The following is a 23,896-nucleotide window of genomic DNA, read 5'->3' as shown; positions in this document are numbered from 1 at the left end:
CATGAAATAGTGGCTGGTACATCCATGGGGATACTTCTTTTAAGGCTGTCGCGAGCTGCATCCTAGGGTCTCTTTTGCCTCTGTTCGGGAGCAGTTATGCCCCTTGAATTCTTAATGGAGTGTCCTGTGCGTGCCTGCACACATCCAAGGGCAGGCCTCCAAGGGTGGTGCTGGATCGTTCCAAGGGCGGGTGGAGGCAGTGCTTCTCTGGGCCTTCCCCAGCACCTACGGGTGTTTCTCTTTCTTCGTTGTGCATTGCAAGAAATATGCGGTGTTTACATTAAACATTCTTGGCCTGCGCGCAGTGTGTTTGTGTGGGGGTGGTGGGGTCTCTGTCTGTGTCTGTGTGTGTCTGTGTCTGCATGAATGCCATGTTTTGTGTACATATTTGTGCTCATTGTACAAGGAAATGTGTATGCAGGGATGCACTCGCAATTTCTTGAGCTGATGTTTTCTTCATAATTCTCTGCCACTTTCTCTGTGACTTTCAGAATACTTCACAAACAACATGAACGACTGAAACAATGGCTTGTGAAAATGCGGAGAGAGAGAAAGAGAGAGAGGGGGGGAGGGAGACAGAGAACGGAGAGAGAGAGGGAGACAGAGAGAGAGAGAGAATAATTGACCGTTGAATTATTCGACTGGTTGTGTTCAGCAGTTATATGTTTCACTGTGGAAAAGAGAAACGAGAAAAGCATTGATACTTTAAAAATGTAATCTTCTGTATCCATTCAGGACATTTTAATTATTGAAGCGTGTGTGTGTGTGTGTGTGTGTGTGTGTGTGTGTGTCAGTGTCACGGTGTGTGTGTGTGTGTGTGTGTCGTGTGTGTGTGTGTGTGTGTGTGTGTGTGTGTATCTCAATGATAACTATGTGGAAAGGATTAATTGTGTGCTTCTTGTATATTTTAGCACTACTTCTATGCACGGTATGATACTGGTAATTTTATATTCTGTCCAGCCCATTCTCCACTTGTCTCCTTTCTTCCACAAGTCTTCAGTTCACTCTGTTTCTGTCTCTCTTTCTCTCACTAAATATATATATATATATATATATAATATATATATATATATATATGTGTGTGTGTGTGTGTGTGTGTGTGTGTGTGTGTGTGTGTGTGTGTGTGTGTGTATTTTTAATTTTTTTGAAGTGTTTAACCTTTGCATGGAATGTGTGTGTGTGTCTGTGTGTGAGAGTGTGTGTGTGTATGTGTGTGTGTCAGTGTTTGTGTGTGTGCACGGTGTCACGTGTGTATGTGTGTGTGTGTGTCCAAAAACACCCCATAGGGTAAATATAGGCACGTGCCTGTCTCCACTTCCCCGTCCGATAGGGGGAGTGAGTTTGGGTACATACATAAACTTACTCGGCGCCCGGGAGTAAATTTTAAGACACCATAGTAGTGAGCCAGAATCACACCAGGGGAGTGAAAACAGAACAGGGGTGGATTGATTCTGAACATGCCTGAATTCACTCCCCCCCCCCGCCCCCATGCACCCCACACAACCCCACCCCCTATTTGATACACCCTTCTTGTGCAAAGGGTGTTTCAGTCCAGGTTGGAGGAGTGATTCTGGTGCTATGCCCCCTCCTTCACCACACACACCATTTTATGATCAGAGAAGGGAAGAAATTCTGGTCATACGATCACATACACTCTCCTCCAAATGTTAAGTTCACAAAAGAGGGGGTGGGGAGGAGGGGGGGGGGGGATTCTGGCCATGCCCGTTTAGACCCCAACCACCCCCAGTTTTCTTCTGTGCGGAGAAGAGAAGCGAAGAAATTCTCAGGGCCTTCAACGGTAACTCTTCACGCATGTGAGTTAGTGTGTGTGTGTGTGTGTGTGTGTGTGTGTGTGTGTGTGTGTGTGTGTGTGTGTGTGTGTGAAATTTTGTTTAAAGAATGAGATTACAATATAACATCCTTAGAACGAAATACTAATGATAAGATTGAGCGACTGAACTTGACTAATTAACAAAGATTTGAATCGGTAATATTTTGCATTGATAATCAATATGATGTAATGTGATTAGCAACATATAAACATGGGAAAAAGATATTAATCAATTGTATGATTTTTAAAGGCATATGGTTGGGGCGTGGGGTTATGCGTGTTTGCATGGATTGTTCATGTTTTCGCCATTCTCAGTTTTATTGTTCACACACACACACACACACACACAGAGAGAGAGAGAGAGAGAGAGAGAGAGAGAGAGAGAGAGAGAGAGAGAGTGGCACACGTTAGCAAACTCTCACACACACAGACACAAACAAAATGACACCGCCCACACAGTGAATCATTCACACTAACACTAACACATGCACTAACACACTAGACACATTGACACACCACTCAGAAACACACACACACATACACACACACACACACACACACACACACACACACACACACACACACACACACACACACACACACACACACACACACACACACACAAGCCACTGATCTAAATTTTGTATAGATCCGAGTCAGTGCATACAAGCACACACACTGACAGCACTTTGGTCATTTATCAAAAAACATATTTTTTGCACCACAGAGGCCAGTATACCAAAAAGAAAGGTATGTGGTGCCCAAAGTAACACCACAATGGATGAACAAATCATTGTTGAAAAAGAAAAGAAAAAAAAATACAATGCTTATAAAAAAAAATGTTAACCACTCAATTCTCAATTATAAAGATGGTTCGGATTATCAGCTTTAATGTAAACTGCGCAATCAGCGTAGAAAGAAGATAAGGAAAGCTAAACGGGAACACGAAAAGAAAATAGCTCAAAATTGTAAAAGCAACCCAAAGTGTTTTTGGAAATAGAGGAAAATTGAACATGACCACAGGCATCAGACCCCTGGAGTGAGAACTGAGATGGGAGTGTGGCAGAGACTGACAAAGAAAAAGCAGATGCCCTTAACAACTTGTTTTTTTTCTTCTAGTGTTTTCATAAGGGAAGACACAAATAATGTTCCCCATTTAGAGCTATCTGCCTCAACATCAGATGTACGGTATTACATTAAATGATATTCAGTCATAAAAACTCCGGCCAAAAGCAGTTGAAAATAAGCTTCAGAATCTTAACCCTAATAATGGGCAGCCGGCGGATCTGACAGCACTCAAGAGTTTTGAAAGAAGCTCATAAAGAATTATCAGTTCTGTTATCTCTTTTATTCAACTTAAATCATTAGAAAAAGGCAGCCGGGTTACACCAAGATTGGAAAAAAACAAATGTAACTGCCATATATCTATCTATCTATCTATCTATCTATCTATATATATATATAAGAAAATAACTCTTCAGCAGGAAATTACAGAACAGTTAAGTCTTACATGTGTTCTGTGCAAAGTTTTAGTCATTTATTAGAGATGCCATTGTAGACCATATGACCAACAAAGTGACTTATTTTCTAAATGCCAACATGGCATTCAGTAAGACCAGGACGTTCTTATGTTACACAGTTATCAGAGGTGATGAATGATTTTACAGAAATGTCAGACAGTGGTGAAACATTTGATTTATATATATATATGGACTTCAGGGATTAAGACTTTTGACTCTGTTCCACTGACATAAGCGTCTCATTGCAAAGATGCAAATCATATGGAATAACCGGAGGTGTATTAGCCGGCATGGGTGTCTTTCCGAGTCAGTGGCCTGAAAAGATGAGGAATAGGCTATGAACAGAACTTAAATAGTTGAAATTGTGTACTGACGTGCCTGTGCCGTGTGGAGGTTCGTCACTGAGCCGCGCTGTACTTTATATGCGGTATTCTCAGTCTGCGTCAAAGGAGATAAAAACACCCCCAAAACGCACAGGGCGGCAGATTTATGGTGCACGTAGATTCGACAATTGTTGGCCGTGACTGAAAGCACATATGGCAGGTAAATTGCAGATATTGGAACGAACATCGTCATCAAAGGAATAACCCGCAGCAACTGACATTGTATACCCACTGTAATTTGTGCATGTACCACGCAGTTCATATTATGCGCTAAACTGTTGCTGACGGCTGCAAAGCCTTCATCAAAAGCATGATGACAGGTGTAAGCATGCAGCTGGAAAGAATTAAATGAACTAAAAAAGACAATGAAATAGTCACCGACTCTCTACGTGATCATGCCTACACACATATGCAATGAAATATACTGTATAACCTATTTCGTTGAATGATGCGAGGGAGGTGTGTGTGTGCCAGAGAGAAACCGAGAACATTGAACACTGAAATGTTTAATGTCCTTAGCTGTAAAGCTCTAGTGACATAGTTGGTGCACATCAGAACAAAAATGGTGCAAAACAGATAAAATGGAACAGATAGGAAAAACACAACTGAAGCAAAATAAACTACTAATGGAAAAGCAACAGAGAGAGAGAGAGAGATTGCGTGTGTGAGTGTGGTTGATGGGAATGTGCGCGTCTGTGACGTTTTCTTTGACAACAACGGTCTACTTTCTGCTTGCGTTGTATTCATACGCAAATTTGTTGATGCATTCGCGCAAGTAGCTAGATCATTAATTACATCCCTTTTACCTCCTACAAATAGCCTTTTGTATTATATGTCATTATAAAATTAGCTTAAACAGAAATCCTAAAGCTGCTGGTTAATATTGATTTATTATTGGTAGAATATAGAGAGTATCCAAAATCTTATTTGAACAGCTTCCTGTCGGGAAGATGGCGGCGCATTTATTGGGCTAAGTTACCGGTTTTGATCATTATATTTATTTTCATCTTTGCTAGATTCATAACAATGAAGCGTCAAGATAGAGAAGCGTCTCCTCGAGACAATAAGCGTTCTAGATCGTCAGGGTATGGCCCACCAGATCATGGAATGGGGAGGGACAGATTGAGTCCAGATTTTGATCGCAGAAGTGCACGCAAGTTTATTAGCGAAGGGTCTAGGGAGGGTAAACCTTTTCGGGGTTATGATGATTTAGAACCTTCCCGCAAACATTTTAGAGATGACAGATTGCAAGAACAAAGTTTCATGCCACCGATGCGCAGCACTGGGACTACAGAAAATGACAATGATTACAGATCTTTGTGCATTACAAACATTCCAAGTAAGGTTTCAGATGCAGAACTCAAAGACACCTTAGCGCATGAATTTTGGAAATTCGGGGAAATGAACGTGAAAGTGACATTCTCTGGGGATCAGAGAGTAGCTTATTTGAATTTTAGATACCCTGAGGATGCCAGATCAGCAAAGCACAAAGGGAGAAACGATTTGTTTGACAGACCTTTTCGGATTGAACCAGTCTATAACAAGAGGCGAAGTGGTAGCCCAAGTGAATTCAGTAACAGAGACCACTTTTCTTTTCATAACCGTCGAAATTCCCCACCACCATACAGGCCACCCCCAATGCCTCCAGACATATCAAGGAGCCCCATTGTGGGTGGAAGACAAGTCCCACTGCCAAGCATGGCGGCAAGAGTCCCACCATTTCCACCAGAACGTGCCCTGGTGATGTTCACCAGTCCTCCAATGCATGATAATGAGGGAAGAAGAAATGATAAGTTTCCATACCATCTGGACCACATTGATCCAGAGTTTGATGACAAAGCCACAAGGACTCTGTTTGTTGGAAATCTAGATGTAAACATCTCAGATATGGAGCTAAGGCACATTTTTGAAAAGTATGGTTTTGTTGAAGACATTGATATCAAAAGGCCACAGAAAGGGCAGGGAAATGCATATGCATTCATTAAGTTTGTCAACTTGGACTGTGCGCATAGATCAAAAGTTGAAATGTCTGGCAAATACATTGGAAAGTTTCAGTGTAAGATTGGCTATGGCAAGGTAACACCAACGACATGTCTGTGGGTTGGTGGGATTGGTCCATGGGTTTCAAGAGAAACACTGGAACAAGAATTTGATCGGTTTGGTGCAATTCAAAGGATTGAGTGGCCTTCTGGAAAGAGCTTTGCATATGTGTTATATGATAGTATTGATGCTGCTAAAGCAGCTTGTCAGGAAATGCGTGGTTGTCCCTTAGGTGGGCCTGATCGTCGATTGCGTGTAGACTTTGCTGACATTGCTCACATCAGCAACCCAGTGTTTCATGGAGGACCTCCTCCCAGACCATACATTGTCCCTGAACGAGAGTTTGACAGAGGGGTCACGTGGAGAAGCCCTGGTGGAAATGGGCAGGTGGACCGTGGGACTACTCGCAGGGAAGAATGGTTTGCAGATAGAGAACCACAGGCTTATCGACACAGAGCAGATGTACCTAATATGGAAGGCCGACGTGGTCGTGAAGAGTGGCCCAGTTATCCTGACGAAAGTGAAAGACGACGTCGACCTCGTTCTCCAGGTGACTACGGGGGTGGACCACCCTATGAAAGAAGAAGTCGTTCACCTGACAGGCGAGATTTTCAACATGACCGTGGTGCTAGAGATGATATGCGTGGTGGTGGTGGTCGTGGTGAAGTGGGGGATAGGGATGGGGGGCGGCGGGAAGAAAAGAGTAGAAGTGATACAGGTGACCCAGACTTAGTTGACCATATCCGAAGCCTGAGTGATCTTGCAAAGAACTTACCAGTGGCATGGAACGGAGCTCTCATATTGAAAAACAGTGCTTTTGCTGCCCGCATGCATGTTGTCAGCGGTGACGTGACCATTGTGGACACACTGATGAGGGACCCCACCACCACAGAGGCACCAGTTCTTCGTATCACCCAGCGCCTCCGCCTTGACCAACCCAAGCTGGAAGATGTAGGACGACGTATTTCCAGTGCTGGTCGACATGGTCACTGCATTCTTTTGGCCATGCCTTCAACCTTGCAGAACTATGACGAACATGTGGGTGTGGCCCAGCAACGCCCGTTGAAGAATTTAGTTTCTTACTTGAAGCAGAAAGAAGCAGCCGGTGTTATTTCTTTGCCACCCAACCCCACTTCTGACAAAAACGTGGGTGTGCTGCATGCCTTTCCTCCATGTCAGTTTGGTTACAACTTCCTTCTCAAACGCTCACCAAAACTGCCATCAGAATTTACTTCAGTGAAAGAGGAATATTTGGTGGTTGTGGTGGTGGTTGGGGCCAACTAGGCATTGTTTGAAGCAGAGTGATGTGAGAAGAGAGACTCAAAAACTTACTCGCATCTTTACACTTTGTTTAACACTTCACTTCTTTACACTCAGTTTAACAATTTGAACATTTCTTATTTTGATCTTTTCAGATGTTTGCAATGGACATTGCTTTATTGTTTGTTGGTTTTTGGTGTATTACTTTGAACAATCTTGTTTTGTCATGCACTTTGTGGAAATTTTACGGAAATATTGTGGACTTGTAACATGTTTCTATATTTTGGTGAACTGTGTTTTTGTAAATCATGCCAGAAAAAAGTCTTCAGCTCTTTAAGATTTGTTTTCAAGCAGATTTTAGAATATAAGCAATTTCACATTATTATGTAAATAGCTGTTCTTGAATGATGAATATTTGTCTTATCAGAGACAACATCAGATTTTATTTCTCATGTGGGCATTTAAAACAAACACAGGACATAGTACATTGAATGAAACTCTGTGAACATTAGACACAGTAAATTGAATGAAACAATACAAACATTAGACACATCTATGGATTATGTTTTCAGTGGTTTAATATTTGAGCATGATGATTCCCAATTGCTCCTTACCTCCCTGCTATAAATGGATGATGATGTGACCAAGACTGAAGAAAGAATGACTGAGTGAGTTACAGTAAGAGGCAGACTTGACAGCAGATGTGATTTGGGCTGTATTTATGAGAAATGCAGAGGTTTAATAGTTAACTTGAAACCTGTATAGTGTATTTCATGTTGAACATGAGTAAATTTGAATTGCTGAGGGTAGAGAATACAATAGCAACGAAGTAGTAATTTTTGTACAGTATTAGGGGGAAAAAGCTGCTGCAGCAAGGTTAATCTAAAACTAGATTCTCTATCACAGTGTGTATGTTAGTATTTATTTCATTGGTGTCAAATTATAGATGAGTATCTTAAGGATTTTTTGTTGTTATGTTGGTTTTGTTTGTTTCACAATGAAGATTGTTGCAGGGCCAGAATCTTGTTATGAATTATACATGTACATATTTTTTATATGCACATATTTTATTCACAAACTATATGTTCAAACATACGCGTGCACACGCACCCACACGCGCGCGCGCGCACACACACACACACACACAGGGCTTAGCCTTCCCAAATAGTTGATTCCACAGGGGAGGCAAATTCAAAGGCCTGCCATGTAAATTATACTTAAAACCTTGAGTTGCTTTACACATGTGCACACACAAATGATAAACACAAGTTCACACACGGGCGCACGCACACATCTACATGCCTAACACACACATTCTCTCTACCCCCTCCACCCCCCTCTCTCTTTCTCTTTCACACACACACACACATACACACACACACACCTGATCAAAGAATGTGAACAAGGAAAAGCTGTAGAAAAAAATTAGAAAAAGTAATCTTTATTTCATCTATTTTGATCTTTTTTTGTGTGTGTTTTGATGTCACTTCAGTTTAAGCATATATATGTGTTGTTATTTTATCTGTGTGAGACTTTGTATATATTGGAAAACATGATTGTAGTTTAAAGATATTTTTCACCACTGATGTTTTCCAGCAACCAACTACAGTTATGTTTAGCTTTTTCAGATCATGAAGAAGAACCTTCCCTTGACTGACTTGGCCCTGAGATGGCCGCTGTGGTTGGCTGGGTTGTAAAAAGCAAATGATTCAATGAATGATGAAATTGTTCCGTTTGTGTCACATTGTATAATTTCATTTTGGATGACTGCAATCAGGCAGAAGTGTAACAAGTATGTGTTTCTGTGTGTGTGCATACACACCAAGATTTCTTGTTAAATGCTGGATTTATTACATGTCTTGGAATTGTTGATCAATTGCATCATGGTCCATTGGTAGTCATAGATTTGTCATTTTTACACCCAGTATTTAAATTGTTCAAGACAACAACCTCTGTCTATTTCATATTTTGTTTGACCAAAAACACACAGCTACATGATGCCTCAAGTTTTGAAAAAGTTTGAAACTTCTTGTTGACCTTTACCAAAAGTTTTTCGATTTCAAAGTAACAAGAAAGTAGTGGTTTATTTATTTGTTGTAGCAGAGACCAGGTGTATGACCTTTCTACATCGCCTTAATTTAAGGTTAAGGTTAGCAGGACTTGTCAAAAGAAAAAAGAAAAAGAAAAAAAGTTATGTGGCTTGACCATCATGTTATTTGTTTATGAAGGCATCATTGTATACTAGACATGATTTCTTACATGTTTATCCGCATCTGCCAAAATAATCTTGTAAATCTCATTCGCCTACGCATGTATGTTGTATTGTTCTTCCTAATTAAAAAAAAAAAGTCATAAAATGTATATCAATTTATCAGTGTTTATCAGTATCATTACAATTTATTTGTTATGTGCTGAGAATAATTGTGTGTTTCAAATTCATTAAAAGGTAAGTATTGTGTCACTGAATCCATTATGGCTCTCCAATTTTATGTTGTTCTGATGAAAGCAGTTGCAAAACTGATTGTTCAGTGTTTAATATTGTGGAGATTTTACCATGAGGTTTGAAAATTGCCACTTTTAAAAGACAACTTGAAATGGGGCTTTTGTTGTCATTTTATTTTCCCCTTTTTGTGGTTTTTTCCTTTTTATTTTATAGCTATTCAATCAGATTGTTGTCTGTGGGTGTATGAGACCGAATAGTGCAGTCAAATGAGCTAAGTATGGTGGATATGCTTCTCCCGTGGGGATGCCGGGAGTCTTTCAGCATAAATAGATCCCCACCTTCTGGAACTTTTGTGCTAGAAATTTCCTCTTTTCTATCACTCTCTTTGTTTCTGCCCTTTTTCTTTCTTCACTGTGGTCTCCTTTTCTGCCTTCTCAGTCCATTCCCCTTTCTTTTTTCAAGCAAGCCTTGACACTTTTTGCTCTTTTCTGCAGCCTATGACGTACTATCTGTGCTGTTTTGCTCTGGTGATTAGGTAGTGAGATGTCAATACTGGGATTGGCGCTAGTTGCTCGTTCTGCAGTGTTTATTTGCATATATGGCCTTTTTATGTATTTTTTGTTTGGGTTTGAAGTATTGGGGTTTTTTTTGTGTTTTTTACGATTTTTTGTAATCTGGGGATGATAAATTAAGCGGATGGGCTGTCGTCCTCAGCATGGCCTTGCCGTAAGGAGCTAAATGGTTGGGATACTGTGTCATGAACTGTGTTTTATGGGTTTGTCTTAGTATTTTTTTTGTAAATGTGACAATTTTGTGTTGACACGGTTTAGCATTTGTATGGTTTGACAGTCCTGATATGGCCCTGTGTGGCCGGCTGGACTGTAAGCAATAAGAATAAGAATATGGTGGATATGCTATTTATAGTATAGTCAAATTCACTTTTTTTCTTTTGTGACTCTTTCACTGCCTTGAATCTACTTTTTAGAATTAATTTTTATTTTATTTTATAGCGTTGAGAACCTTGAAGTAGCTCAGACTCTGAATTTGTACTGTGCTCTTTTGGCTCATGCGTATAAACAAAGTGAGTCTCAACAACAACCCCATTTTTAAACATCAGTCATTGGTGGCCAACATGCACTGACTTAACTTAAAAAAAGAAAAGTTGATTAAAATCGAATGTTATAGAAAGGAGGAAAAAAAAGTACAAAAGGATGGATGAGAGGGGAGGTGTGTGTGTGTGTTATTATCAGGATGAAAAATAACACATTACGTATGAATATAGTCCAGTCAAAACAAAATTTATCCAGTACACTGAATATCAGTTGTTTCAGGGAGCCATCCTTGAGAGAGAGATGATTGCTTCATGAAGTTCCAGTAAAACGGCATTTTTTACTGTGGTTAGCAAACCATAGCTTATCGACCTGTTACAGTGTCAGACTCATTGCATCAAAAGCAGCCGATTATGGTTAAACAACCAGCAGAGAAAAATACTACTTTTTCTTACAGATTGTTATTGAGTCATATATTAAGATTAAGCCTTCAACCCCCCACACCCAATGAAATGTACAGATGGATTTGACTATTCATTGTGCTACTTTCACATGATAGATTTCTACACAATATGAAAACTTCTTGGATAACAGTAGATGTCTTGGATAGAGCGTATGGGTAGCTTTGACATTACACTGTTGTTTCCTTTTTAAACTTGCCATGCATGCAGGTATACACACACTCAGGTTTATCACCTTGTCTGAAAAAAAACAACAAATGCATGAATCGGAATCCCAGTTGTAGTGGAGGGAGGAGGGGAGACAACTGGAAATGGGGTCAGGGTAAGTGGAAGCGAGCTAAATCTTGGCCCATATTAGGGCTTTGGGGGCAAAATTGGGAACTTTGATGTTTTGTTGTCGTTGAAGTCCACCACTGCACCAATAAGCAGCATGGAATTTGTTGTGTGTTTTTTTGGGGGGGGGTTATAGGTTTAAGGGATGTGCACATATACATGTCAAAGAAAACAGTGAAAAATGTTTGACCAGCACTGTTTGAACTCGGAACATGCTGCCACATGCTTTGTCCACAGAAGTGGTAACCTGATTTTGTTGTTGTTGTGTATGCTAAGGCAGTATGGTTGAAAACAAATGAGTTGAACAAAGTTAAATGGAAACATTACTGCAGATGTGTTATGAAGAGAAATTTATAAATGGATGGCTATCATATGATTGCGTGTGTGTGTTTGTGTGGTCAGATCAAAGTTTATTAATTCCTTGCCAGATATTACATGCACCTAGATTTTTGGCTGGACATCTGCATACATGTATGTTCTCTGAAAAAAAAAGTGATTTTTAACTGTTTTATGTATATGTTTTGATGTTTTCATTATAGACTGATCAAGACAAAAAGAGCACTTTTTTCCAGATCAAATTAACACTCATTTTTTATGATTCATTACTTATTTACTGATCACAGTTAGGAAGGATTTGTCCTTGTATAAATGTAAGTAAACTCCGAGAGAAATTTGTTCAGATGTATTTGTTGGACAGGTAATTTGGCTTTCAGAGTGAAGCACTTAACACAGTGCTAAAAACAGTTTCTGTGAATCTCTGTACATAATTTTGATGTTAGAGATATGATTAAGTTATTTGCTTTATTTGTCACCTTTCCCTTATAGTATACTGTATTTTGATTTCCCATTCACTTCCATGCCTGTTGTGAGTTCTTGTATTGGTATTTGTATTTATTTTTATCACAACAGATTTTTCTGTGTGGGCGTTCTTGGTAGATGCACAGATTCATGGGTGGTGGTGGTGGTGGTTGCTGTCTACCCTTCCTGAGGAGACAATCGGTCTGGCTCCTGAGCTGACTGATTATTGTTGTCTGCAGGAGTTGTACTTGCTGGAGTCTCGTGTGTGTGTTGAATCAGGACAGGCATTTCTGGACACCACCAAATTGCCTTAGCAGCAGTGCAGGGTGTCATCTAGTGGGTGGCCTCTTGATGACATTAATAGCTCCCTGTAGTAGTGCTGTAGAGACTGACAGACTGAAGCTGTGTGGTGGAGATTAAGGGATGAATACTGAATAGTGAGGGTATTGCCACGGGGATGGCAGACAATGGGGCAGCAAAAAAAAAAAAAGAAAAAGAAAAAAAAAAGTAAATGAAAAACCAAAACATCGTGTTCAGTCCCTTTCCGTTGGTTTGCTCTTTATCTGTCTTAACTATGATAAATGTGTCCTGTTATGATCATTGTAAACATTTGGCTCATTTCTTGTGAAAAAAAAATGAAAAAAAAGAGAGAGAGAGAGAAAGTATGTTACTCATGGAATGTATATAGTAATTGCTTTTTTAAATGTCTCATAAAACGTATACATCTGTTCACACACATGAAAGATATGTGCCTGTCTGCAGTGATGCACACATGCACACTCACATGCACATGTATACAGATATCAGTTTGCACATGCAAAGGAAAGTGAACATACAATTACTGATATTCACACACTTCATGATGAACATCCTTACATGCACGTCTGTTCATACACAGACACCTACAAAAAATACCTGTACGGACATACTAACATAATTACGATTTTTTGTGGGCATATTGCATTGGTTATTTGATGACATTGTTTTTTGTTGGTTTTTGTGTGTGTGTTGTTGTTGAAATTTCGTAGTTGTAGAACCTGAGAATTTGGTATTGTTAGCGGTTGATGAACTTGTATGTGCGACGATATGGAAATGAAGAGGGTTTTAACCGATTAATTGTAATATGATATCAGTTGTAATGCACATCATCTTAAAACTTCATTAGTATATTTAAACTAAAGACAGAGAGGGGGGGGACTTTTTTTATGCATGAGATAAACATTTACTTTGTGTCTGAAAGTTGTGTTGAGTTTAATATTTGTGAGTAATTGATTTACTTTGATATGTTCTGATCTTTCTTTGAGCTGTTAGAGGTGATAGCCACTGTTCTTTACACTGGAAAGTCAAGATAGATTGATTCATACTGTTCCAAGACTGTTCCAAGAAGAGTAAGCAAACCAGTCAAATCTTTGGACAAAAAATGCATTAAAAACAAAACAAAATTATGGCAGCTATCCTGGAATTGGAACCATCTGACATAAAAAACGGTCTGGATTCTTTACTGAACAGCCATCACAGACTGATCAAGCTTCACGATGTGAACCCTGCACCATTGGGCACATTCCATTGTTTTGTGTGTTGGAGACAGATGATGGGAAATTCATAAAACCGTGAATTTTTTTCATTTAAAAGTGTGGTGTTTTTTTGTTTGTTTTTTTAAGAGAGTAGAGAAATCAGGTTTTCTGTATGAAGTAGATATGAAGACTGCTTTTACCAGTATTATACATGCATCTCTCTCTCTCTCTCTTTCCCCATCTCTCTCCCTCCACATCTCCTTATGTTATCTGTGTGTTTGTGTCTGAATTATTCTCCATAAGAAAAAATAAAAAGTACTATGTTTTAAAGATATATGATGTTTCCACATTAATTCATAACAAAGCTACTTTAAAAAGTGTTCAGTGTTTTGCTGCCTTGGAACCTAGACATTTCCATTACCTTATGACAGTAACTGCTCTAGGAGTGGGGAAGAGTTTCTTCAGAGTGATGTGGAAATCATTTTTATACTGGTGAAATCTGCTGATGTCTTGATTCCTGTTACCTCATCTGCCATGATTTAACCCCCCCTCCCCCCACCCCCACCCCCAGGCCCCCCGCACCCAAAAAAACAACAACCACCCCAAAACACCTTCTGAAGAGAAAAGAAGGCACAAGAAGCAGTTTGATGCAAAATGTTTCTGTATGGAATCGAGAGATTTATGTTGAATTTGTTTTTGGTTTTGTTTCAAGGCTGTTGGTGAAAGTTTTGTTTTTTTTAAATTTATTTTATTTTATTTTTTAAAAATATTTCATTTAACACAGAAATTTCTTGTAGTAGAGTATAAGTTTTCAGTAATGTCTGAGGCCTTTTCCCTTCAAAGCAAAATTTTCTGTATTTGTTGCTTTTCTAAGATTTAAAAAAAAAAGAAAAAAAGTTCAGAATCCAGTATCCCTACCTTCTCACCTTGGAATGAAACTTGATAGACTTTTTTCCCCACTTTCATATAAATTCACATGATTGATATTTTTGATGTTCTTCAGTTCTCACTTTTCTCCTTCAGTTTAGTAAGCTATTTGATTTCTGTCATTAAGTGTTAGGAAGGGATGGGGAGGCACCATGGCAGACTCTTTATTCTTATGACATGTGAGTATATATTTATGTATGTGTGTGCTGGTTGACTATTGTTTATGTATATTATACAAAAAATGTTTATGCGCTTTGCTTATGGGTTCTGTCATGTAGTCTTTTGGATCAGAATGTGGAAGCAAGTTGGTTATACATGACTTTAATATGTCAACATTTATTCACCCACCCCCTCCACCTCCCTTACTTTTCCTGAGTGTTATCTACTGTGACAGTACAAAAATCTGATGTATACAACAGTATGCAGACATTCATATTTATCCATGCGTAAAGATGTGTGTACATAAAGTTATTGCAACAACAGAAAATATAGGTGTGGAGAATATTGTGTATTTCCTGGTAGAGTGGAGAAAGCAGAGGGCAGCAGTGTGAACAGCTGACAACCTCTGGAGCCTGAAATATGTCACAAAGTCACTTGGAAGTTCCATAGACTGGCTTGTGAACTTTCTTCTTAAATGTTGACAGATTTATTATTTCACTTTGTCAAGCCAGTTGTTGCGAATGTATAATGTACATGTTTATGCGGTGGTGACATTGTTTATTTTACGTATCTATAGACAATCGTTGTTTCTTTTTGGTATCGGTGTACATACAGTGGAATATGTATTATTATGATATTGTGAATGTTGTAGTCTAGTGAAATAAGATGGCATATCTTAATCAGTCATCAGTATGGAGATAACCATTGTTGCTTTGTTCTTTTTTGTAGCTGATCTGTTTCTTCCCCCAATGTCATTCCCTTCCCCCCTCTCCCCTGCCCACTCATCCTTCACCCATTCCCTTCCTTTTCAATCTGAAGCATCTGTTGTGGCGTTATACACCAGTTGGCATGATGTTTTGGTGGGTGCTGCCTTCAGCCCAGCCTACTGACCATGAAAAGAGCAATGTGAATGCTAAAGGGCATTCATGTTCCCTCAAAGTGGCTCTTCAGGTGCTGAAGGGCATGACGGTTTTCATCCCAGAGAAGAGTGCAGAGCAGAGCATAGCGGTGAATGTAGTGCAGGGTTTGGGAAGCTCTGTGCAGGTCTACCGCTGATTAGCCTGGAACTGTTTGCCCTGGAGTTGTGTGTGACATTACTGCCAAGGGGTTGATGTTATGAGCAGAGCAGTCTCCCCATGTTTGTGTTTCCTTGTCAGTGGGCCACCAGGCTGTGATTCCTTCACATGCACTTGTGTTTTTATCCTGAGTGTGGTGGGTGGTGGGTGTGTGAGACATTCACAGCATGCAGAACAGCATGAAGTGAAGGCAGAGGGAGGAGCAGGACAGTCCTGGGGGACATGGCAGACACCTGTGGCGTTGACATCATCTCATACCAGACCTGTGGTGTAAAAAGTCATCGCATGCCAGACGTCTACGTTGACTCTTGTCTATGGTGCTGACCTGAAGGAGAGCAAGTGGGGTGCCCTGCTGAACAAGTGCCACAGTCCCCTCAGGAAAGGCTTGCCTTGGAACTGGAAGGTAAGTTTTGTGCCTGTAGAATCATGGTGATTTTACAGCCCTTTAATCTTTCTCTCTCTCTCTCTCTCTCTCTCTCTCTCTCTCTCTTTTTCTCTGTGTGTGTGTGTGTTCTGAAAGCTAAATGATTACAAAACTTAGCTCTCCTCTCATCCTCCCCCCATCCCCACACTTCTGTCTCTTTCCAACAATAAACCACTGCTGTTTTAAAAATAAACATTTCCAGTTGTGCACTATTGGTGTTTGGCTTATGAGATGGGAAGAAGGGGGCTCTCTGCAAAATGGAGTAACAGTTTGTAAGCATGAATAGATTGCTTGAGGTACTCCTTGCTCGAGGTACTCCTTTTAAGGACATATTAGTTGCATTATAATATAATATTGACACCCACTTCAGGTGGTATGTTGACTGGAATCGTCTTGGGAAAGTGGGTGATGGCTATGTGATATAACACTGACACCACCAGAATGACTACATATAAAGATCGGCAGTTATGATGCCAGTTATGTCTGTGGTTCAAAGTTGCAACATTTTGACTGCGAGCTTGGTGCTAATTCCAAATAAAATTCTGTTTGATATATATATATATATTATATATGCTCCATACTGCTCAGTGCTCATACTGATGGCTTAGTTGTTTTCACTTGTTTTCAGAATTGTCTCATATTTCAACATGTTTGAGGTCTTCAGGTAAATGGCCTGTTGGCCTGTTGTGTGAATATTGTGATTAATTGATCATCCATCATGTCATTGTTTGAATAATAGAAAATGACAAAACAGAGTTTTCCCAACTATTTGGTATTTTACTCTTTATTTGCCACTTCATCTCCCCACCACCTCCCTCCCCCATCTCTCTCTCTCTTACACATTCTTACAAATACACACACACACACACACACACACACACACACAAATCCTTTCATGTATCTCTATATCCAGTATATGTATATGCCATTCACTGTATTTCGATATGATTTTTTTTCTTTTCAGTCCACTATCAGACAGCGTATCCTGTGTACATAATGGGCATTGATTGAGCTTCACCCTTTCCCCCCCTGCAGTGTTGCCTTACAATCGGGCCAGGCAAGGAAGACCGCCGTTATCATCTTGTGTGAAAGTTCCTTTATAAACGTCAGTATCCACTCTGTCTTAGTTAAATGCTCACCTTTTCTCTCGTCTTCTAGTCGTTTTCTGCATCATTATTTGATTCTGGAAACAATATTGTTCTTGTGAAAATGGCTAAAATGAAATCAGACAAATGAAAAAAGAAAGAGCTGTCCAATTGATCTTGTATGTTTATGCAAGCTTATTGATGTTATATATAGCAACATTTTCCATCTTTATGAAAACACACAGAAAAAAGTGTTGTTTGAAAATTTCATTGTGCATGTCTGTGGAAAAAAAATATTTGGCATGACATTGTTATTGTTGTCTTAACACTGGTAAGCACTTTGGTATGAATGAGGATATAGACTAGGCGAGGTATAGTCTTTAAAAAAAATTTTTTTTAATGTATGTCAGCAAGCTATCTCTTGTAGTTTCTGAATGATCCTACAAGCAAGCTTAGACACTGACATTTAGAAATATATGAATTGAGTCATGCTAGAAATGATCATGGCTTTCTATTAATTTTCAAAGGACCAAAATCGTGCACAACATGAAGATTTTGTGAGAATTTATTCACACTTTTGGAAATCATATAACATGTGTTGTGGCTTTGTGTGAAAAATTTTTTTTTAGAACTGAATTTTTGGAAAGTCCTGATTGATAACATGGTGTTTCAGACGTGATTTCACTCACTGTTTCATAGTAAAATTATTTAGCAACATTAACTGATCAAGAGAGAATAATGTATTTTTTTTTTCAGACTGGAAAATGGCTAGTCTTTCTTGAATAGCAACAGGAGTATAACTGATCTACTGTATCAGTCATCATGTTGTAAGCCATGAGATGTTTAATTTGTGATTTATATTTTCCTAGATTCCCATCCTTTATTACAGAAAAATTATTTATCAGTATTACACAGTATTTTTTGGTAATTTATTTACTTATTTATTTTTTACTATTTCAGTCTGTGTCATTTTTCTTCTTCTTTTTTTTTGTTGTTGTTGTTGTTTAATGTTTTTATGGGTGTGACTGATTTCAAAGCGATAAATAGCAAATAATGGTTGAAGGAAGACCAGAATGAAAATCACAGTATCGATAGGTCTGATTTAGCATGACTGATCATCACAACTGTCCAAATTGTGTGTGCGTTTGTGTGCAGTCCCACCAGAGAAGCCAGTACTCTGATGTCTTGGGAATCCATTCTTGCCACATTTGATTGATAACGGATGACCATCTTCATTCCCTTCACTCCAGTTTCAGCTTGTTGTTATCGCCATCGTCAACGTTGTGTTGTGTGAGAAGTGACAGACAAGAAGAGCTGGGTGGTTGGGGAAGTCGCACTGTTCCCATGACTGGGGGGATAACCCTGTTATAAGAATTGTTAGTGTGGTGTTTTCCGTTGGTGGCTTTTTTTTGATTCTTTTTTTTTTGTGTGTGTGTGTGAACAAGGTGGTTTTTTTTTATGACTTTTGTAGTGCTGAATAAAAGTGTGCGGAGAGACTGTGTGCATTATTAGGAGAGAAGCAGATGTAGGTCTGTGTGATCACAGGGGTGACATGGTTTGTTTGATTTCTGTGTGAAGTACAGTGCAACATCGGACACTGCTGGTTTGAGGTTTCATCAATGCAGAGTTTACAACACAATGTTTGACAGCCCTTTTTTCTGGTGTTTTTTTTTTCTTGTTTGATAATCTGAGCCCTGTGTTTATTCTGCACCTTATTTCCAACATGCAGTATCACCCAAAGTGACAAAGAATAGCAAGATCATTGGAATAACCAAAGCTCCATCCTAGTCATCATACTCATGATATGGTAACCCCTCAAGTTTGTGCATCTTTGGAGGCCAGTATGTCTGGCTTTGACTCTTTACTGGAGTCACACAGAATCTCATGAAGTAACTGCTTAACACTGAAAGTACTGAGTGAGTAACTCATGTTTTCGTTGTACAACTGGAAATGCAGCAGCAATGTGACAACAAATTTTTAACATTTTCCACTTGATTTTTTTTTTTTTTTTCACTTTGAATCATACTGCAGATACATACATGTGCTGTGAAAATGAAATCGATTCAAGTGAACCTTTAGAATTTTTTTCAAAGTTTCTTTTGATGGCAAATCTGTTTCACTTTTTTTCCGTAACTGGGAGAAGGAGTCTCCAGTGAAGTTCTATAAAATCTAGAAGATGGATCAGTTTCATACAACTTGGAGGTCCAAATATCTAAAAGTTTCTTGCTTCATGATTTGACTGCACACATCTGAAGCAATGTGAGAATTTTATACAAAGTATGATTCAAAGTACATATATATTTTATCAAAGTCGGCATTAGGATCATGAAAGTCTTGAGAGCTGTGGTTATGACAAATAAATTCTGTGCTCTAAGATGTGCCATTAGCATAGGAGATTTCATTGTGCATTGTAAGAGGTATAATGTTTGTGGCAACAGTGTAAGGAAGCTGTTGTGAAGCGAGACATGGACAGTGAACTGTGTAAGATTTGCTTGACAACAGGTACAGAGACTTTCAGTAGTTCCTTCCAGAATTGTGCATCTTAATGTGTACTTAGCAGAGTTGTGTCCTCCTGGATTTCCATGACAGTCATTTCCACTTCTGGTTTTTTTGTGTCTTTTTTTTTAATGTTTAGGAGTTTTGTGTTCTAAATGCTTACCTGGCATTCTGATGCTCAGTGAAAAGTGAAATCTGGTGGTGTTTTTTTTTTATAATTTTTTTTAAAGTCATTTGAGTTGGCTTTGGTGTGTGGAAAGTGAAAACAAAATTCAACTTTTGTGAACAAAAGTCATCGGAAATCTTGATTTTTAACCCCCGATTTGGTGTGTGAATTTGTTTTCTGTGTTTTGTGCTTTGTGATGGTCATGGTTTGGTTGTTTTTTTTGTTTTTTTTTGCATCCTGAACGTTCAGTTATGCATGATTTCTTCAGTGTGGATAAGGAGAATGTTGACGTATGTGAATGGCAGAATTGATTTCTCAGTGAACAACCAAGGTGGAAGATTTTTATTTCACGTGTTGCATGGTCAACATTGATGGTATTGATGTGTTTATATTCACCTGGCTTCTCATAGGTGGTTGCTTCTTAGAACACATCAGCAAAAAGACCAGAAAAATGTGTTTGTCATCAGTGGTGCAGTTTGAAAAGTCTGCATTACTGCCAAAGGTGTGGTGTTTCCCGGTTTACATCTTTGGATCAGCCAGCCTAAATGAGGGCACCAAACATTGTTGTGATTTGTGTTTGTACTCCCCAGTGACTGTATTGTTTATGTCGTAGAATGCAGCCAATAAACCTTGTGTAAGCTTCTACCATTGAGTCATTTACAGTGTGTCTTGTGATCAGTGTGGCCTTCGGTTCGCGTCAGTGTCTCCAGCCGGTGGCAAAAAAAGCAGCTTTGCACGGGTGATCTCTGAAGCGTCCAGTCTCATGGTGTAGAAATGAAGCAGAATACGAAACGTGTTCGCCACTGTGTCCTGCATTGTGTGCTTTGCCTTTATTTTGGGATGATAAACAAGTTGGATTAGTGGTCACTGAATGAATTGTGAAGTAGTGTGCCCAGTCTGCACACCACTGCCACATTTATGTGGTGCACTTGATCTCATAAGACGAGAGGCACTCTGAAAGGACCTGTGATCTGTGCTTGTGGGATGGGGGGAGGGGATGAGACGGGGTGGAACCAAAAAATTGTAAAAAAGAAGTAGTGTGAATATTTTATTTTTTACAAAGTTTTGATGAAAAAAAGGCTTATTTTTCTTCATCTTCGTTTGTGGGCTGCAACTTTCACGTTCACTTGTATGTACACTTGTGGGCTTTTACGTGCATGACCGTTTTTACCCCACCATGTTGGCAGCCATACTCCGTTTTTTGGGGTAATGCTCGTTTCAAACAATCCTTATTATAAACGTGCCATCTCTGAAATATGTGTTGAAATAACACAAAATAAAAGTGAATACCGTCCATTAACGTTACTGAATTTTAGTAAATTTGTTTCCAGTGTTTATTGAAAAATCTGTCGTTCAGACAGCAAAAGACAAATCTTTGAGGATTCACAATTGTCAGCAGCGGGTTAGGGGTGTGCCTGTGTGAAAACAAAGTAGATTTGCACAATGTTTCCTGTGAAGGCAGACTGCATATTGAGATAAGTATGGTCATAGTGCACCTGGTTTCACAGACCTTTTTTTTTTCTTTTTTTTTTAGTTGGTATTAAGGGGAGGGCAAACTGGCAACACATACACCCAATTTGTAGTTCAAAGCTTCTGCAAGAAAACATTTTCCAAAACAACTGACAGACCAGTGTTCAGTGATGCTGCAAAACGTTTGTGAAGTGTCTGAATTACTTTTTTTTTTCTTCTTTTTTTTTCTCTTTTTTTTTTCTCTTTTTTTTTTTTTCTTCTTTCCCCCCTCACCCCCACCCCCATTTATCTCAGTGTATTTTTACAGATGGGTTACAGTGGTTGTGTTTTTACATACACTTGTCTTCCACACACACAAAACCAGTGGGTCCAAAGCTGCTAAAAATATGCTGGGGCCAAACATCTGATTGTGAAACAGTTTCATTGTGACCGTTTCATCTTCTGAAATCAAAATGTGTGTACATATGATTAGACATACCTAGGTGTGTCACCAATGGTGAGGTGAAGTGAGAGACCAAACTTGTGATTAATCACCGACACACACACACACACACACACATTCACACACACACACACACACACACACACACACTGATTCACACCACACACACACACACATACACATCCACACACACACATACACATGCACGCACAAATACATTTTTTTTTTTTTGCGATTTGGGGAATGTGCAATATGGGAAATGTTCGCTCACCAAGTGCTCCAAAAAAAAAAAAAAAAAGTTGACGGATCAGTATTTTGTTATTTGTCCAAAGTGCTATTCAGAACATACTGAACGTTAATTGTTATTTTTCTTCCCACATTGAAAGAGTGACAGTGACTGTTTAACTTACATGACCACACGACTGCCAGGAAAAGTGCTAGTAAAGGTCAGTGTCTTGACCAATGGTCACTAACAGTAGTCACTCTTAGTCATTCATGGATAAAGAAAATTTCTGTAAAAATATTAACAAGGCTTTGAAAGACTATTTTCAATGTGAATGGAGAGAAGACTTCAGCTGAGTAATCAGTTTATAAATTCAGAAATTCTTAACAGAAATTCTTAACACATTTTTTTAAACAGAGAGAAATGTGTTTACTAAACACCTGTGTTATTAGTTTCTTCAAATTTAGATGCAATAATCTCAAGTTTCAGGTTGAACTGGGGAGGCAAATTTCAGACCTGCAGTGCAATATGTCAGTCACTAGTGACAAATTTCATTTCATTATGAAATGTCCCAAATTGTTACATACAAAATAAATTTGTCAGAAATCTAGAGTCTCTTCAATTTGTGTATTTCATTAAATGACAGTAAAAATGTACTTTAAAAAAATAGCATTAAAATAATACAATTTAGGAATATTTGATTTTGTTCAACAACCTTTTCTTCGCTATTTGCATATGTTCACAAGTTGGGCATGTTGTTAGTTGCAATCTTCCACAATCCTGTAGGATTAAAGGATTGTTCAAACTGGACCTAAAAAAGGCTAAGTTACAGGTCTGTTTGCCGTGACCGTTGGTAAGTTAGAGGAAGAAGGAGAGGTAAACTGTCAACTGTATCACACTGTTTTTGTTTTTTTCAGATTCAGCCTCACCTGTCCTGTTAGAATGGAGGGGCAGTCTTGTTAAGGAAGAAGAAAAAAATCAACAACAAAAAAAAAGAAGTTATGCTTGATCATGTTAATGAATGCAGCAATCCCTGTGGGATATGTCACCGTCATGTGCGACTCCTTTATCATGAAGTTTATGTCACATACATTCATAAAACGTGCCATTTTCTTGATCTCTTTCTTATAAACCATGGGTGGGAATATTTCTGTATTGTACAGATTTCTGTATTGGCATATTAGTGATTGTTTAAAAAAAAATTTTAACTTTATTTTGCTTTATCCCCCTTCATCTTAGTTTTATGCATTTGGTTAAACGGCTTCTGCACCAAGCCCTAAACTTTTCAGAATTACAACAACACCAAACATAAAGGTCACTCCTACCCATGCTCTCAAACTGACAGAAAAGATACACAGCAAAAAGCTCTCCCTCTCTCTCTTTCTCTGTGTGTGTGTGTGTGTAATTAGTGTGTGTGCATGTATATATTTATTTTTCAAGAAAAAATATAATTATTTCACCATTTTCTTTTTCTTTTTAATTTTTTTAATCCAACCAATCAGTTGCAAGATGATTGTGGATCTTGGTGGAAGGGAAATAACAATAAAATTTTTTACCTGATGAAAAAGGTCAATAATATAATTATTATAAGCATAAATGAAGCTCCAGGTTAATCTTGAAAATTATGTGTTGGTATAGAATGAGTTCAACATCTTCAGATTGAATAAGTCGGGCAGACTTTTATTGTGAGTGTCTTAGTTTTCTGTTAATCACTATTGAAATAGAATGTTCATATGAAATAATTTGCTCAGTAAAATCATTTCCAGATTACAGTTTAAAAATCTTCCCCAGGCGCG

At 38.8% G+C, this 23,896-nt stretch overlaps 1 protein-coding gene across 1 annotated transcript; it reads left to right on the top strand.

Moving 5' to 3' along the window:
- Positions 1 to 4,613: 4,613 nt before the first annotated feature.
- LOC143284799 (RNA-binding protein spenito-like) lies at positions 4,614 to 14,175 on the top strand. Its single transcript, XM_076591829.1, has one exon. The coding sequence runs from the start codon at positions 4,761 to 4,763 to the stop codon at positions 7,056 to 7,058; it is 2,298 nt and encodes a 765-aa protein (XP_076447944.1). The 5' UTR covers positions 4,614 to 4,760; the 3' UTR covers positions 7,059 to 14,175.
- The last annotated feature ends 9,721 nt before the right edge of the window (positions 14,176 to 23,896 follow it).

This window comes from Babylonia areolata, chromosome 8, assembly GCF_041734735.1.
Source record: "Babylonia areolata isolate BAREFJ2019XMU chromosome 8, ASM4173473v1, whole genome shotgun sequence".
NCBI classification, from domain to species: Eukaryota; Metazoa; Mollusca; class Gastropoda; order Neogastropoda; family Buccinidae; genus Babylonia; species Babylonia areolata.
The sequence above is the reverse complement of the archived record's forward strand: the minus strand, read 5'-3'. Positions and strand labels throughout refer to the sequence as shown.